Source organism: Aureobasidium pullulans, assembly GCF_000721785.1.
Source record: "Aureobasidium pullulans EXF-150 unplaced genomic scaffold scaffold_20, whole genome shotgun sequence".
Lineage (NCBI taxonomy): Eukaryota > Fungi > Ascomycota > Dothideomycetes > Dothideales > Saccotheciaceae > Aureobasidium > Aureobasidium pullulans.
In genome coordinates, this window is record NW_021941040.1 from 86,538 (window position 1) to 101,926 (window position 15,389).

At 51.2% G+C, this 15,389-nt stretch overlaps 6 protein-coding genes across 6 annotated transcripts; 5 read left to right on the top strand and 1 right to left on the bottom strand.

Moving 5' to 3' along the window:
• The first annotated feature begins 53 nt into the window (after window positions 1–53).
• Window positions 54–2,596, top strand: M438DRAFT_348209 (DUF300-domain-containing protein). The gene is made up of 6 exons (XM_029906088.1): window positions 54–291; window positions 357–374; window positions 427–480; window positions 533–1,655; window positions 1,706–2,121; window positions 2,176–2,596. Exons 1-6 carry the CDS (start codon window positions 140–142, stop codon window positions 2,438–2,440), a joined length of 2,028 nt encoding a protein of 675 aa, XP_029757305.1. The 5' UTR covers window positions 54–139; the 3' UTR covers window positions 2,441–2,596.
• Window positions 2,597–2,706: 110 nt separating this feature from the next.
• On the bottom strand, window positions 2,707–3,393 carry M438DRAFT_302831 (L30e-like protein). The gene is made up of 2 exons (XM_029902144.1): window positions 3,099–3,393; window positions 2,707–3,041 (listed from the first exon to the last, which is right to left on the bottom strand). Exons 1-2 carry the CDS (start codon window positions 3,334–3,336, stop codon window positions 2,899–2,901), a joined length of 381 nt encoding a protein of 126 aa, XP_029757306.1. The 5' UTR covers window positions 3,337–3,393; the 3' UTR covers window positions 2,707–2,898.
• A 268-nt stretch (window positions 3,394–3,661) lies between these two features.
• Window positions 3,662–4,522, top strand: M438DRAFT_348211 (uncharacterized protein; the record flags this gene model as incomplete). The annotated part of the gene is made up of 2 exons (XM_029906089.1): window positions 3,662–3,664; window positions 3,719–4,522. The coding sequence occupies 2 exons, from the start codon at window positions 3,662–3,664 to the stop codon at window positions 4,520–4,522; spliced, it is 807 nt and encodes a 268-aa protein (XP_029757307.1).
• A 228-nt stretch (window positions 4,523–4,750) lies between these two features.
• Window positions 4,751–8,626, top strand: M438DRAFT_97118 (uncharacterized protein). The gene is made up of 4 exons (XM_029910442.1): window positions 4,751–7,386; window positions 7,448–7,745; window positions 7,805–8,154; window positions 8,229–8,626. Exons 1-4 carry the CDS (start codon window positions 5,029–5,031, stop codon window positions 8,607–8,609), a joined length of 3,387 nt encoding a protein of 1,128 aa, XP_029757308.1. The 5' UTR covers window positions 4,751–5,028; the 3' UTR covers window positions 8,610–8,626.
• Window positions 8,627–10,909: 2,283 nt separating this feature from the next.
• M438DRAFT_97004 (uncharacterized protein) lies at window positions 10,910–11,448 on the top strand. Its single transcript, XM_029910441.1, has 2 exons — window positions 10,910–11,384; window positions 11,441–11,448. The coding sequence occupies exon 1, from the start codon at window positions 11,034–11,036 to the stop codon at window positions 11,301–11,303; it is 270 nt and encodes an 89-aa protein (XP_029757309.1). The 5' UTR covers window positions 10,910–11,033; the 3' UTR covers window positions 11,304–11,384; window positions 11,441–11,448.
• Window positions 11,166–14,374, top strand: M438DRAFT_408134 (P-loop containing nucleoside triphosphate hydrolase protein). Its single transcript, XM_029909939.1, has 5 exons — window positions 11,166–11,184; window positions 11,252–11,384; window positions 11,441–11,460; window positions 11,519–11,556; window positions 11,613–14,374. The coding sequence occupies exons 2-5, from the start codon at window positions 11,361–11,363 to the stop codon at window positions 14,051–14,053; spliced, it is 2,523 nt and encodes an 840-aa protein (XP_029757310.1). The 5' UTR covers window positions 11,166–11,184; window positions 11,252–11,360; the 3' UTR covers window positions 14,054–14,374.
• The last annotated feature ends 1,015 nt before the right edge of the window (window positions 14,375–15,389 follow it).

Sequence of the window (15,389 nt, forward strand, 5' to 3'; positions counted from 1 at the left end):
TTCCCCACGGGAGTTTAAGTTTCACCGTTCTTGCTGCTGCTGCAAATGACGGAGCCTTCCCAGGCACGCATAATCGTGCCTTCCTATCTTCGAGCCAGTGTCGCAGACATGTCCAGTACGCACGAATAGAGTCGCCAACATGGAGCATACTTTAGGCTCGGCTTCAAACTCGCCTGTTTCCATCATGGGCAGGGAATCAAACATCGCCGGTGGTACAGGCAGTCGTTTCGCCCGCGCCGTCACCATTGTTGCTGGTGTCGCTGCCTTGGTCGCTACTATCTTGACCTTTCTGTGCGTCTCCACGCCATATAACTTGACAACCTGAATTCGTTCAACCGCTAACCCTTTCTCTCTAGCTCAACATGGCTCCAAAGGTACGCCTTATCGTGAATAGCCCTGACCGCAACCCAGGACTGACTCGTCTAGCAAAAACTATCGCAAGCCGCTTCTACAGCGCTATGTTATTCGCATCTTGATCATGTTCGCTCTCCTTGAACCTCTTAGCAACCTTTCTCTCGCTTACCTTCTCCAGGGTGCCTATCTACTCGGCCTCATCATGGGCGAGTCTCGTCTCCCTCAAGGCAGCCTTCTGGATTGGCCCGTTCCGTGATGTCTACGAAGCCTTTACCCTCTACGCCTTCTTCCAACTCCTGATCAACTTCCTCGGCGGCGAACGATCCCTCATCATCATGATGCACGGCCGAGCACCAGTCTCTCATCTCTGGCCCATGAACCATTGTCTACCCAAAGTCGACATCTCCGATCCTCACACCTTCCTCACAGTCAAGCGTGGCATCTTGCAATATGCGTGGATAAAGCCCATACTTGCCATATCTACCATCATCATGAAGGCTACCAACACGTACCAAGAAGGATACATTGGTGTCACATCTGGCTACTTGTGGAGTGGTATCATATACAACGTCAGCATCACACTTAGTCTGTATGCTCTTGCTCTATTCTGGGTCTGCATGTCCCAAGACTTGAAGCCTTTCCGCCCCATGCCAAAGTTCTTGTGCATCAAGGGCATCATCTTCGCATCTTACTGGCAAGGTTTCTTCCTGTCCATTCTTGTCTGGCTAGGTGCCATCCCCGACGTCAGCGCACGATACTCGGCAGATAACGTGGCCGCTGCGATCCAGGATGCCGCCATCTGTTTCGAAATGCCAATCTTCGCCATAGCGCATTGGTATGCCTTTTCCTGGCACGATTATGCCGATCAAACCATCTCGGATGCTCGTATGCCTGTCAAATTTGCCTTGAGAGATGCCTTTGGACCACGCGATTTGATCGAAGACGCAAAGGAGACCTTCTACGGCACCAAATACGAGTACCGATACTTTGATGCCGAAGATAATGTCATCGCACACGAGCAGTCGGCATCACGTGCTGCCAGGATGAGAGAGGGTATGCGTTATGGAAGAGGAGGAAAGGGAAAGTACTGGCTACCCGAAAGAGGTCATGCAGATGCAAAAACCCCTCTTCTAGGCGGGAACAGTCGCGCTCGCACGATGAGTCCAGGAGGTGGCAAGTCACCTTCACCGCATGGATCATTCAGATATGGTGCGCAATCACCTCCAGAAGAGCCAGAGCTGGATGCCGAAGAGGAGCGCCTCTACAGCAGTGCGAGAGCGTTGGAGTTCGGTGATTGGAATGTGAGTTTTGCTGCCCGAAATGTGTCTGATGCACTTCCTGACATCAACAGTACCCTGTTATCAACACACATTACGCCAACAGTGATGACAGACTCCGCGCTGAGCCAGAAATCATTACAGCTTCGACCAATCGCCAGCTTCTGCAACCAGGCAGCAAGAACTACCGCGAGAGACGGAAGAGCAAGATTCATGATATCCAGGAAAATGCTCACCAAGGTAACCACCGCAACAGTCGCAGCAGCCGCGGTAGCGCAAGCACCAGCAAGTCAAAGGCGAAGTCGTCGATACCGGTTATTGGCAGCCTCCTTCGACACGAATCATCCGAGTCGGCAGTGACTGTCAACTCACACAATAGCCAGCTGGTGGATCTCGTGGTAGAAGACCACCAAGCAGAAGAGATCGAGCGCGTGAGAGCACGCAAAGAGGGTGGACCGGGATGGAACGAGGTCGAGCAGAAGCATTTTGTGTAAGTCGCAACCCCTCGACTTCTTCCTCGTCTTGAGACTAACAACCCACACAGCAAAACCTACCCAGACGGCGATGAAACCGAGGAAGTGCGCGAAGGCTACACGCCCGACCGAGTGGACCACGTGGACTCTGAAGAAACCCACAATCTGAACGAGCCCTTCACCGTCGGCGACGACGATGATGAAGATGAGGAATCCCAAGATGAGCTCGGTCAGGGTAAGCCTTGGGATTCGCGCGATTACGGAAGCAATGTCACGTCTCCGCAGCCCGAGTACGGTAGCTTTAACGACGAGAGAAATGCATGGGGAGGACGATAGTGTACGATGTCAAGCATATTTTCAATACCATAGCCTTTAAGCAATCACGCTGCTCATGGAACTACCCCGTAGTAACATTAATATCTCCACGGTCAGCATAAAGAGCCATTGCGGAGGGGTCATACTCAAGTCGGAATGATCTACTGCCTTGACTCAGCGACGAGACTCTGGTGTCCTTGATCACTGGTAACAACTTGGCTCAGTGCTTCTTCTTCCACCAACTCCTGTACTCTAAGCTTCACATATACTTGCAGTAAATCATGTCTTTGGTAGAAGCTTTTCACATTCATCTGCTCAAAAGCTAACATCTAGAAATATCGGCGAGGAAAACCTAATTAAAGGCACGCCGCCCTATGATATCCCAAAAGGCTCTTCATCCATCATTGTTTGCGTTGTCCTTGTGTGCAAATCCTTCAGTTTCTGCTTGATCGCGGTGGAAGAGTGGAGGAAGGAAAAGCTTAGATCATCAGTCTCTCGACCTTGTCCTTGAGAGCGCGGATCTGGCCCATGAGGTCGGAAGCCTCGTTTGTGGTGATGGAAGCGGCGATGACGGCGCGGGAGACACCGCAGGCGCGACCGAGGGCCATCTTGGAGGGAACGTCTGTAGCATATCATGTCAGTTGGTGATTCCCCCTTGTGCCTGGGGGCTTGTTCTTACAGATGTATGCGACGTTCTTGTCCTCGCAGAGAAGAGGGATGTGGAGGAGGATGGCAAGAGGAGCGGTGTCGGCGGCGAGGATGACGACTTCAGCGACACCACGGTTGAGGGTCTTGGTGGCCTCGTTGGCGCCCTTCTTCAACTGACGGTAGTGGGAGGCCTGCTGGACCAGATCGAGGATGTTCTGGGTGAGGGCGGCGTCGGCGACGGGCCAGGCGGCGGAGTCGTTCTGCGACATGTTGATTTGTTGGAGGTGGGTGGGAGGGTTTTGTGGAAATGGCTCGCCCGTAAGGTTCCTTGCGCGTTTGCTCGCCCGGGGTTCACGGCCGAAGAGTTGGTGTGGGATGGGACGAAAAGTCGGAAGTTGTTGCGAGAAGAAGTTTTGGAGAGTGAGAACGGAAAGTTTTGTTCGGGATTGAGTGCCAAGGCTGCAGGGCTGGGAGGTCGGTTGCGGGCCGAAAGACTCATAGGGCTGAGCAGGGGCCACCTTTCACATGTTTGTACATGGAGCATTTGACAGCTTGCACCAACAGTTCACTCACCATTTATTATTTACTCCAATCATGGTATGTGGAATAACTGAGCAAAGTGATGGATGTGTAACTGATGGGAATCTCTAGAACTCACTTTTCAACTCAGCACTGCGGCAGTCCAACGCAATCCGCAAAGACCTCGATGCCTACGCCGAGTCAGCGACAAGCTCGCCCGCCCTTCAAGGACAGCTCACCACATCCCTCACATCCTTCAGTCGAACATTAGACGACTACTCGAGAAGCGCTCAACAAGAGCTGGTCCCAGAGAAAGCGCAAAAGGCACAAGACCGCCTGGCCAACTTCCGCGCCGAACTGCTCGACTACCGCAGTCGCTTCGCCCTCGTCAAAGCAGAGCATGAGGAAAACCAACACCAGAACAACCGCAATGATCTGCTAGGCCACCGTCGTCCACACGGCGCCAACGCCACGCCTGAGAACCCCTACGCAGATGCCTCGATGGCGAGTTCCTCCCGCGACGCCGGCGCAAACCCCCTGTTTCGCACACGAGACGGCTTCGTCACCACACCTACAGGCGCATCGGGCTCAAACCCATACTCCTCATACCAATCACCATACGCCCTAAGCACAGACTCTGGCGACCAAGCGAGAGAAAACCACGCCCTTCGCGAACAAAACTTCTTCACATCAACAAATGCCACCTTGGATGAGTATCTAGAAAGAGGTCGCGCTGTGCTTGGTGACTTGGGCGAGCAGAGAGATATTCTCAAAAACACTCAGAGGAAATTGTACAGTGTTGCGAATACTTTGGGTATTTCAGGAGACACGATCCGCATGGTTGAACGAAGGGCCAAGCAGGACAAGTGGATTTTCTGGACGGGCGTTGCTATTTTTGTCATCTTTGTCTATTTTGTGCTCAAGTGGTTGCGATGAGCAGGGAGTATTCTTGTTGGTCGGTAGTCTTGCACCGACATGTAGATTAGCGAGGCGCTCCGGGTATTTGGGTCGTGCTTCCAAATTCAAGCTTCTTCGATGAGATCCCTGAAATGGCCAGAACTTGTTGATCTGCGCTTTGCAGATGAGGCCGGTAAGGCCGTCTATATCGCTTGGTTTTATACAGACTTTGGCCTCTGCAACTTCTGTCCTCTTTCGGCTGGGAACATAGACACGATAACGCCTCCGATATACCTCAGCTGAAAAAGTGATGTCAATGCCATGTTCACGTAGCATGGGCATGGGCATGGGCATGCTTGGCAACATCATCATCATCTACCTACCGTGTAGACGGTGAATAGCGAAACCTTAACACGGGCTGGACATGCCTTCTGTAGACCAACACAAGTGCTCAACCCATCTTTCTGTCCAAGAGCGCTTGCTCCCTTTGACGTGGCTTTCGTTCGCGACTTTCCCCTGTCGCGGCAGTCGCTCCTTGACTGGCCATGACGGCACCCTCCCACAGCCACGGACGCGGCTCCCTGTCGAACCTGGGGACGTCTCAGATCGATACGCTGATCGACTTCATAACACACGACGACCGACCGACCTTTCTGCTCGATGTCAAGACACGGAATATACCCTTTTGCAACTCTGCCCTGGACTCACTTCTTCAAGCGACAGCCTCCCGTCGTGACTTCCAATCATGGGCCGAGAGCCTGGCCACTGTCGCGAAACATGTCACCGCTCAACCAATCGACCTGGGTACCTTTGCGCAACAGAAATGGATGGGAAAGAGCCTGGAATCATCACTCATGACCGTCTTTTGTCGCTGGACTCCTGCACCGACTACACAGGCCGAGAATACTACAACCTTAGACCACCATCAGGAACAAGACACTCCTTCCTCGCATAGCAGCAAGAATGGCAACACCGGGGTAGAGAAACTTTCTGACATGTACATGGGATGGCTGGAACCAAAAGACGACCCCTGGATGTCCTTTGTCAGGAATTATCCCTTCGATCAGACCCCTCTCGGTCCCATCTCGTCCTGGCATACCCAGCTTCGCCGTTCCGTACAGAGAATGATGGTCTGTCCAGAGACGCGCATTCTGTATTGGGGCGATCAACATCTCATGATCTACAATGAAGCCGCTGTACCTATTCTCGGCAAGAAACACCCCTGTTTAGGCATGCCCTTGGTCGACACATGGGGTCAAGTCATGTATGACCAGATTACCGAAACCATCAAGGCTGTTGTCAGTTCGGGAAAGGCATATCAAGCAAAGAACATCATGTTCGTACTGGAAAGAGATGGCTTTCCCGAACAGACATGGCATCACTTTTACCAATTGCCCATCATTGGCCCGGACAGCCGCTATCTTGGCTGTGTCTGTGAATTTGCTGAAAACACTACTGCTGTCGTACAAGAAAACAGAGCCGCCATACTCGATTCCTGGATCAAGGCGGCCGCCGTCGCAACTTCTCTCAAGCAGCTCTGGTCTGCCTCGTTGGACTCGCTGGGTAAAACCTCCATCGACATTGTCGCTGGTTGTGTCTTTTCTCTCTCCAATACTGCTGAGAATTCGCGACTTGCAAAATCATCAATGGATCCGCAAGACTACCTCCTCGAGGCCTCGTTCGGTGTTTCCGATATGCAGTCAAGGCCATCGTCATCTCTGCTTGATGCGCTTAAGACTATCCCGATTTTCGACAGACTGGCTATCTTGAGACAAGCTGATCACTCCCTTCCTGATGGTCTCCGCTGGACTACTCCCGATCACGGCACGATAAACACTCTTTGTGTGATGCCTATCACCGATCTGAATGATCGCAGGCTTGCTGTCGCCGTTATAGCCATGAACCCTAATCGACCTTTCGATGAAGGTAGCAAATCATTCATAACAGGCATTGCTGACTTGCTTCGTAAGACTGCCATTTTCATCACTTTGCCCGAAGAGCAAAGGAAGAATGAGGAAATAACCTCGGCCTTGTCTGACAAATTGCAAGTCGCTTTGTTGAAAGCTGAAAAGCAAGAGGAGTCTTACGCGCGCATGGCTAGGCAGGCTCCTATTGGCATGTACATGTTACGACCAGATGGGTATCCTGTGTTTGTGAATGATGCATATTTGGAACTGCACGGCACAAGTCGAGCGCAGTTCTACAAGAATGCGGATGAAGGTCTTGCTTGGAACCCATCAGTGTATGAGGAGGACTTGGAACTTGTCAATGACATGTGGCGCAGAACAATCGAAGGCAAGAAGCCTGTGCAAGCTGAATTGCGTTTCAGAACGCCCACAACATCGTCGCCCGACAAGGTTCGATGGGTGGAGTCAATGTCTTATGCTGAGCGTGATGCTGCAGGAAATGTGACCTCAGTTCAGGGATGGCTTCTTGACGTGAGTCCGAGAAAATTGACTGAACGACTCATAAGCGAGAAACTTCAGGACGCGCTCGAGACCAAGCGCGCAACAGAAACCTTCCTCGATATGTTGAGTCACGAAATGCGTAATCCTCTATCCGGCATTCTTCAGCTTGCAGATGGAATTCTGGGAATGGTCGACCTTCCGACAAATCAAGACACAGTCGATCCGTTGATAGATGCTGCTCAAACAATCACTCTATGTGCTCGACATATGAAGCAGATCATTGATGAAGTGTTGACCTTTTCGAAACTGGATTCGAACCTTCTGGTACTGAGTCTGGAAAAGGCACAGGTACCTTCAATCATCAAGACGGCATTGAAAATGTTTGAAATGGAGATTGAGCACGCCAAAATCACGGCGAACATAAACGTCGATAGAAGTTTCACAGATCTGGCCCTTGATTATGTCCTGGTAGATCCAGGTCGTCTCTTGCAAGTGGTGAGCAAGAATATGATCTTCTGAATCTGTTGTCGAGCACTCGGCTAATATCTTCCTGCAGATAATCAACTTCCTGACCAATGCTATCAAGTTTACGAAAGATGAAAAGACAAGGAACATTACCATCAAACTCGCCGCTTCCACGACCAAACCTACGGAAAAGGATTTTGGGATTGCATTTTTACCTCCTCGCAAGGATGCCAACACCGAATTACAGATGCCTCTTACCCCTTCGGTATCAAACGGTCTTATGGACTGGACCGCAGAGGAAGAGCTGTACATTTACATTGGTGTGGAAGATACCGGTCGAGGCCTTACAGAAGAAGAGTGCAAGCTTCTGTTCCAAAGATTTGCTCAAGGTGAGTGACCTCGCGCACATACCGACACGTGAATATTTACTGAACAGTCGTCAATACAGCTTCTCCGAAAACACACAAAACCTATGGCGGAAGTGGTTTAGGTCTGTTCATCTCAAGAGGGTTGAGTGAGTTGCAAGGAGGCCAGATAGGAGTGAAAAGTGTTGCTGGAGTTGGCTCGACCTTTGGCTTCTATGTCAAGACTCGACGAGCCGCTCCACCCACTGCTCCGGCGTCACGTTCTCTGTCAATCGTGTCTACAGAAGCCATGACCGATGTCGAGAATTTGCCACACAAGGACGGCGAACTAGATGTCCAGATTGTGACCAAGTCCAATACTTCAGAGTTGAGTGATGTGACTGTGGAAAACTTGCACATCCTGGTCTGCGAGGACAATGCCATTAATCAAAAGGTGAGTTTCTTTTTTTTTTGCTTTGAGAAAAATACAACCTTTTCTCGCATGCTGATATGTATGGGGTGGCGCAGGTTATCGCACAACAACTCCGCCGTCTGGGTGTCCACACCGTCCATGTCGCCGACGACGGACTCGCCGCTTTAAATTTCCTCGAAACCACCATATTCAACCCTTCCGCCTCTTCCTCTTCCTCCATACCATTATCCCTCATCCTCATGGATGTGGAAATGCCTGTGATGGATGGACTTACCTGCGTCCGCCGTATCCGCGAATTGGAATCGAAGGGGGGTATTATTGGGCATGTGCCTGTTATTGCCATTACTGCTAATGCTAGGAATGAACAAGTTGCTGTTGCGGTGGAGGCGGGTATGGATGAGGTGGTGACCAAGCCTTTTCTCGTCAGGGAATTGGTTCCTAGGATGGTGGCGCTCGTGCAGAAATGTTTGCGTTGATGGGGAATTGGGGGGGGATGGGAAATGATGAAATTATGGAAATATTCGATCGGGAAATTTCGTTTTCTTCCCTTTCACGGACATTATTGCAGCTTGAAGGGAAGAGCAATTTCTAACATGATTTATGGGTGGAGAGGGGGTTGGGTGCATATCACTTCTCGCTTTCATGGACGCTTTCTGACAATGGGTTGTGGAGGGCATTGATTGGAAACATCCATTCAGGCAATCGTGCTCACTGGCACCACACACACAAAACCCGGCGAAATACCCTTCTATCCTCGAAACACCAACTTCTGCACCTCGACGGATACTTCCAGGACAGGGAAAACGAAATCTTCAACATCATATCACTCGAACTCCTTCTCGGTCAGGGGGGTGAGTATTTTACTCCCTTCTTCTCCCCCTTTCCGAGAGAGAGTGAGGGAGAGAGAGTGAGAGAGAGAGAGAGAGAGAGAGTGAGAGAGGTGGAAAGAGAAGGAAAGAGAAGAAGGTTCTCTCACAATAGTGGAAGAGGATATGTGGCGACAAGCTCATGGCTTGTGAGTCGTGGTTTGGGACGTGTGTCTTCAGCTGCTTGCACGTGTGTGTTCAGCTGCATGCATGTGTGTGTTCAGCTGCATACATGTGTGCGTGCGTACGGCTAGGATGGATGTGCATCATCATTTGGACTTGAACGGGTAAAAGATGCATTTGCAATACTAGGGGTGTTGCTTTATCGCTTTATATCGAAGTTATCGTCGAGGCATTGTTGGAGGGATAATCATCAAGGAAATGATGGTTATCTTGTGTCGGTAACCAGCCTATGAGCATACCAGGCGAGAAGGCGACAAGGCGAGATCCTCGCTCAATTGGAGACTGGAAGTGGAAAAGACGACGATGTATATACGATGTTGAATTTGAAGTTGCAGGAGCGAAAGGACGGCATAGACAGAATGAAGGAGTCTCTGCTTAAATACCTCGGGACGAGGGTTATGGTCGCAGATGCATTTTCTGGGGAGATTGACACGGTGAAGACGTGTGTAAGAAGTGCTTGCTATGCAGAGTACCTAGCATTGGTATGCAATCTTACGAGCTTTTCCCTCAAAAGTGGATTTTTTCGTGAATGGTTATTTCAGACAAGGGGAAGTGAAGAAGGCACGCTCGTCTTAAGTGACGAATTTTTGATATAAGCCGGCATGTTCTTCGGCTTTTGGGACTGATGGTTTGGTCGTAAGGTGCTGGAGGGTGGAAATGAACGGTTGTGGGTGCAGATTTTTTCAAGGTATTCTTTGGACTGTATGAGGTGACGAAAGGGCAGAGTGGAGCGTGGCACTGGCTTCAGACAGCTTTGATGTACATTGCTTGACCACATATGTTGGGAGATGGGCGTGTGTAGTTTTCGAGCGTGCCTATTGTCAAAGGATTTTTGCGATGAGATATCAATACCGACAATGGGAAAATCTATGATTTTTAAATCCAAGAGACAAGAGACATGCATCGATAGTTGCTGCCACGAAAACTTGAACCAATAGTAAAAAGCTAAGTGAACCTGCCAGTCAGAAGGGTAGATTTATCCCAAGCTCAAGGCTGATAAAGATGGAAAGTTGTGGGAGTCAAGCGTGACATCGCGTCTTCCATTTTGCGGTCACGTATGTGTTGACAGTTGTCCAGAGAAGGTTGGGGTTTTACGTATTGGTCAAGGCAGTAGAGGTTGATAGGTTAAGATGGCTATCGTGGTTGATTTGAAGTGAATGTTATTTACCAAAGCGTTTTGATGCGCGTAGAAGCTGCAATTCGGGTTTCCTGAAAACCCCTCTGATGATGTTGTTGATTGTTTGAGATGATTCGATTGCTGATAATCAGATGTGCAATTCACAAGATCGAAAACGAGTGTTATCGACTTCGATACGAAGCAGCAAATGAAGAAGGTGGCAAACAGCAAAGCGGGTGGCATCGCAACCAACGGGGGGCCCAGCCGTCGATCTTTCGTTGGGCAGCAAAGCTCGGCAAAATCACGAAGGCTGGACTTGACGCTTCACGCGCCTTGACGAACACGAAGAGTGATGGAAGGCAAGGATGAGAGGGAAAAAATGTAGTCAACTGGTGGAGACAAGCACGGAAAAGAGGTTTGCCACATGGACGAGGTGCGGTGTCCTGGTTGAAGCTCGGTGAGGTCGGCGAAAGTAGCCTTTGCATGTTGCTTTTTAGGTGAGGTGAGCTGCAAAGGCAAGGCAAGCTTGAGGAGCTATGGACGTGTGAGCTTGATTAGCTTCCTGGAGCTGTTGATACAAGTAGAAGTTGCGCATGATGCGTGATATGAACAGGTAGATGGCTACATGGCTGTCTAAGAGTATCTCTATCTAGTCACCGCGGTGGTCATGATTGATGGTTGATGGATAGGAAGATGTGCAGCAGGCGTATAACTGAGCACGGACGTGCATTCTGATGAAGAAAAATCCAATCGGGTTGCCGCCACTTGGCACTAGCGCGCTCGCACACCCCACTCGTCAAAAATCCGTGTCTCCTCCTCACGCAGACAAAGCGAGCTCTCCTTCTCTCTCTTTCCCCTCCCATCGACTCCATCGCCTCGTCTCAGGTCAGCCTCTTTCCCACCTCACCGTCGCCTTGATAAAGACTCGGTCGCTCACTTTTTTTCTTCACAGGCAGGCTCTCTTTCAATTTACACATTCACCAGTGCTTGACGCACTACACTGAGAGCGGGGCCCTCCAAGTAAAACTTTTTCAAGAGATACCCATACAAATACCGCCAACATGGTCAAGTTCACTGTTGAGGAGGTAAGCAACGCACCACCAGCCATGCGCATGAGTAGAGATGCTGACCATGACACCAGATCCGCGGATTGATGGATTCGTAAGATCCGGCCCTATTGAGACAAGCAGCCATGGACAGCATACTGACGACCGCGCAGCCCCATCAACATCCGTAACATGTCCGTTATTGCTCACGGTAAGCCTCTCTGCGCACAACCAGCTTGCTGAACAGCCTACTGACAACACTCTCAGTCGATCACGGAAAGTCTACCCTTACCGACTCCCTGGTCCAGCGTGCCGGTATCATCTCATCGGCCAAGGCTGGTGAGGCCCGTTTCACCGACACTCGTCCCGACGAGCAGGAGCGTGGTGTCACCATCAAGTCCACCGCCATCTCCCTTTTCGCCCAGCTCTTGGACGAGGAGGACCTCAAGGACATCCCCGTCAAGACCGAGAAGAACGAGTTCTTGATCAACTTGATCGACTCGCCTGGTCACGTTGATTTCTCATCTGAAGTTACCGCTGCTCTCCGTGTCACCGATGGTGCTCTCGTCGTCGTCGACACCATTGAGGGTGTCTGTGTCCAGACCGAGACCGTCCTCCGTCAGGCTCTTGGTGAGCGTATCAAGCCCGTCGTCATCATCAACAAGGTCGACCGTGCTCTCCTCGAGCTCCAGCTCTCCAAGGAGGATCTGTACCAGAACTTCTCCCGTGTTATCGAGTCCGTCAACGTCGTCATCTCGACCTACTTCGACAAAGTCCTCGGTGACGTCCAGGTCTACCCCGAGAAGGGTACCGTCGCCTTCGGTTCCGGTCTTCACGGCTGGGCCTTCACCATCCGTCAGTTCGCCGGTCGTTACGCCAAGAAGTTCGGTGTCGACAAGAACAAGATGATGGACCGTCTGTGGGGCGACAACTTCTTCAACGCAAAGACCAAGAAGTGGACCAAGGTTGCTGGCGACGACACCGAGCGTGCCTTCAACCAGTTCGTCCTTGACCCCATCTTCCGCATCTTCTCTTCCGTCATGAACGCCAAGAACGAGGAGGTCTTCAAGCTCTGCGAGAAGCTCGACATCAAGCTCACTGGTGACGAGAAGGAGCTCCAGCAGAAGCAGCTCCTCAAGACCGTCATGCGCAAGTTCCTCCCTGCCGCTGACGCTCTCCTCGAGATGATGGTTCTCCACCTTCCCTCGCCCGCCACCGCCCAGAAGTACCGTATGGAGACTCTCTACGAGGGTCCCCCTGATGATGAGGCCGCCATCGCCATCCGCGACTGTGACCCCAAGGGTGTTCTCATGTTGTACGTCTCCAAGATGGTCCCCACCTCCGACAAGGGTCGTTTCTACGCCTTCGGTCGTGTCTTCGCTGGTACCGTCCGTTCCGGTCTCAAGGTCCGCATCCAGGGCCCCAACTACACCCCTGGCAAGAAGGAGGACTTGTTCGTCAAGTCTATCCAGCGTACCATTCTCATGATGGGTCGTTACACCGAGCCCATTGAGGATGTTCCCGCCGGTAACATTCTTGGTCTCGTCGGTATTGACCAGTTCTTGCTCAAGTCTGGTACTCTTACCACCTCCGAGACTGCCCACAACATGAAGGTCATGAAGTTCTCCGTCTCTCCCGTTGTCCAGCGCTCCGTCGAGGTCAAGAACGCCAACGATCTGCCCAAGCTTGTCGAGGGTCTCAAGCGTCTGTCCAAGTCCGACCCTTGTGTCTTGACCTTCATCACCCCCTCCGGTGAGCACGTTGTTGCTGGTGCCGGTGAGCTCCATCTCGAGATTTGCTTGAAGGATCTCGAGGAGGACCACGCTGGTGTTCCTCTCCGTATCTCGGACCCCGTCGTCCAGTACCGTGAGACCGTTGCCGGTGACTCCACCATGACTGCCCTGTCCAAGTCGCCCAACAAGCACAACCGTATCTACATGACCGCCACTCCTCTGTCCGAGGAGGTCTCGCTCGCCATTGAGGCCGGCAAGATCGCCCCCCGTGACGACTTCAAGGCTCGTGCCCGTATCCTCGCCGACGAGCACGGCTGGGATGTCACCGATGCCCGCAAGATTTGGTGCTTCGGTCCCGACACCAACGGTGCCAACTTGTTGGTTGACCAGACCAAGGCTGTCCAGTACCTCAACGAAATCAAGGATTCCGTTGTCTCTGGTTTCCAGTGGGCCACCAAGGAAGGTCCCGTTGCCGAGGAGCCCATGCGCTCTATCCGCTTCAACATCCAGGATGTTACCCTCCACGCCGATGCCATCCACAGAGGTGGTGGTCAGGTCATCCCTACCGCTCGTCGTGTCCTCTACGCCTCGGTCCTTCTCTCCGACCCCGCTCTCCTCGAGCCCGTCTTCTTGGTCGAGATCCAGGTCCCCGAGCAGGCCATGGGTGGTATCTACTCTGTCCTTACCCGCCGTCGTGGTCACGTCTTCGAGGAGGCCCAGCGTCCCGGAACTCCCCTGTTCAACATCAAGGCCTACCTTCCCGTCAAGGAGTCCTTCGGTTTCAACGCCGATCTCCGTGCCGCCACCTCCGGTCAGGCCTTCCCCCAGTTGGTCTTCGACCATTGGCAGGTCCTCCCCGGTGGTTCTCCCCTCGATGGCACCACCATGCCCGGTCAAGTCACCCTCGAGATGCGCAAGCGCAAGGGTCTCAAGCCCGAGGTTCCCGGTTACGAGAACTACTACGACAAGCTCTAAGGGATTTCCATCAACGAGTGATGGGAAGCCTTTCCGATACCCGCATGAGCATCTCAGGAGTATGTTCGAGCATACCCTTTCACGATTTAGGACGCGGCTGGGTAGACTTGATCTAGGATGAAGTATGATTGGGGGAAAGGAGCAGACAAACAACAACGCCACATCCCTTCGACCATGCTAATCGCATGGAGGAGGGTGGGGCGCATGACCAAAATCAAGCATTCGCTTTTCTATTGTTGTCTGCGAGCTGTAGCTTTCGTTGCATTTATCATATTGTGCGATGGAGCTTAGAAATGAAAATGTCTCTTTTTACGTTCAACTAAAAATATCTGTGCCTCTCCGTGTTGGATTTGTGATGTGTTGCTACGTTTTTCTTGCTAATTCGTTGCTGCCTCTTTGCTCTTCTGTTTCCACGGTCAGTGAATTGTGTTTTTCCCGCCACCGACGTGCATCCATCTGTTGACTATCCCTATCCACCACGGTGATTTGCCATTGACCACGATGTTTAGTCTACTGCCGATTCAGCTTTCTCTCTGGATAATTTGAAGACTTCGATTTGCGTTCTCTAGGTCTATGGTTTGCCTGACGCGCTGGTGTTGAAGAAGTTGAAGTTTGGAAGCACGTGATGTGATGACAGGGTGATATCGCAACCCACAATTTTCGAGATCGAACTGTATTCAATCGTCGAAGATTATGGCACGATATCATCTTTGGACAAAGTAACTTCATAATACAAGTGTTTGATAGTCAATGTTTGGTCCCGGAGGAGTTTCAAGTCTTTAGAACTGCTTTGTGATGGACGATATATAAATTTCGGATTTTATCGCGGCTTCGTTTTCTGGAAATGAATTCACGACTATCGTGTTAGGTGACACTTTGCAAAACCATGGATGATAAACACTTTAATCTCAAATTTACTCGCGTGGTACAAGGATCCAAGGTATCAAGGTCGTTATCATAAGAGTTGATATACATAGTCATTAGCAACTTCGGTTAGGGACGGACGAAATGGTGTAGTTGAGGTGCCATCGTCGGATGTGTTTTTTGAGCATTGTTAGCGCTATCACCCTGTCAAGTGTTGATATACAGAGGACGGATTCATCAGATGATCAGCACGAGGAGTCAGTCAAGAGGACAATCGTGCCGTCTGCGTCTTCTCGGATACTGCTGGTGGAGGAATTGGAAAAGAGGACGCGAAGGAGCGACCGAAGTATAAACGGCCTCGACGGCACAGATGGGGAAACATGCACAATAATGAAGAAGAGTGCAACAGATGAATAGTAACAAGATCATATTGAACAAGAATGGTATCTCTGGAGTTGTATAAAAGACAAGA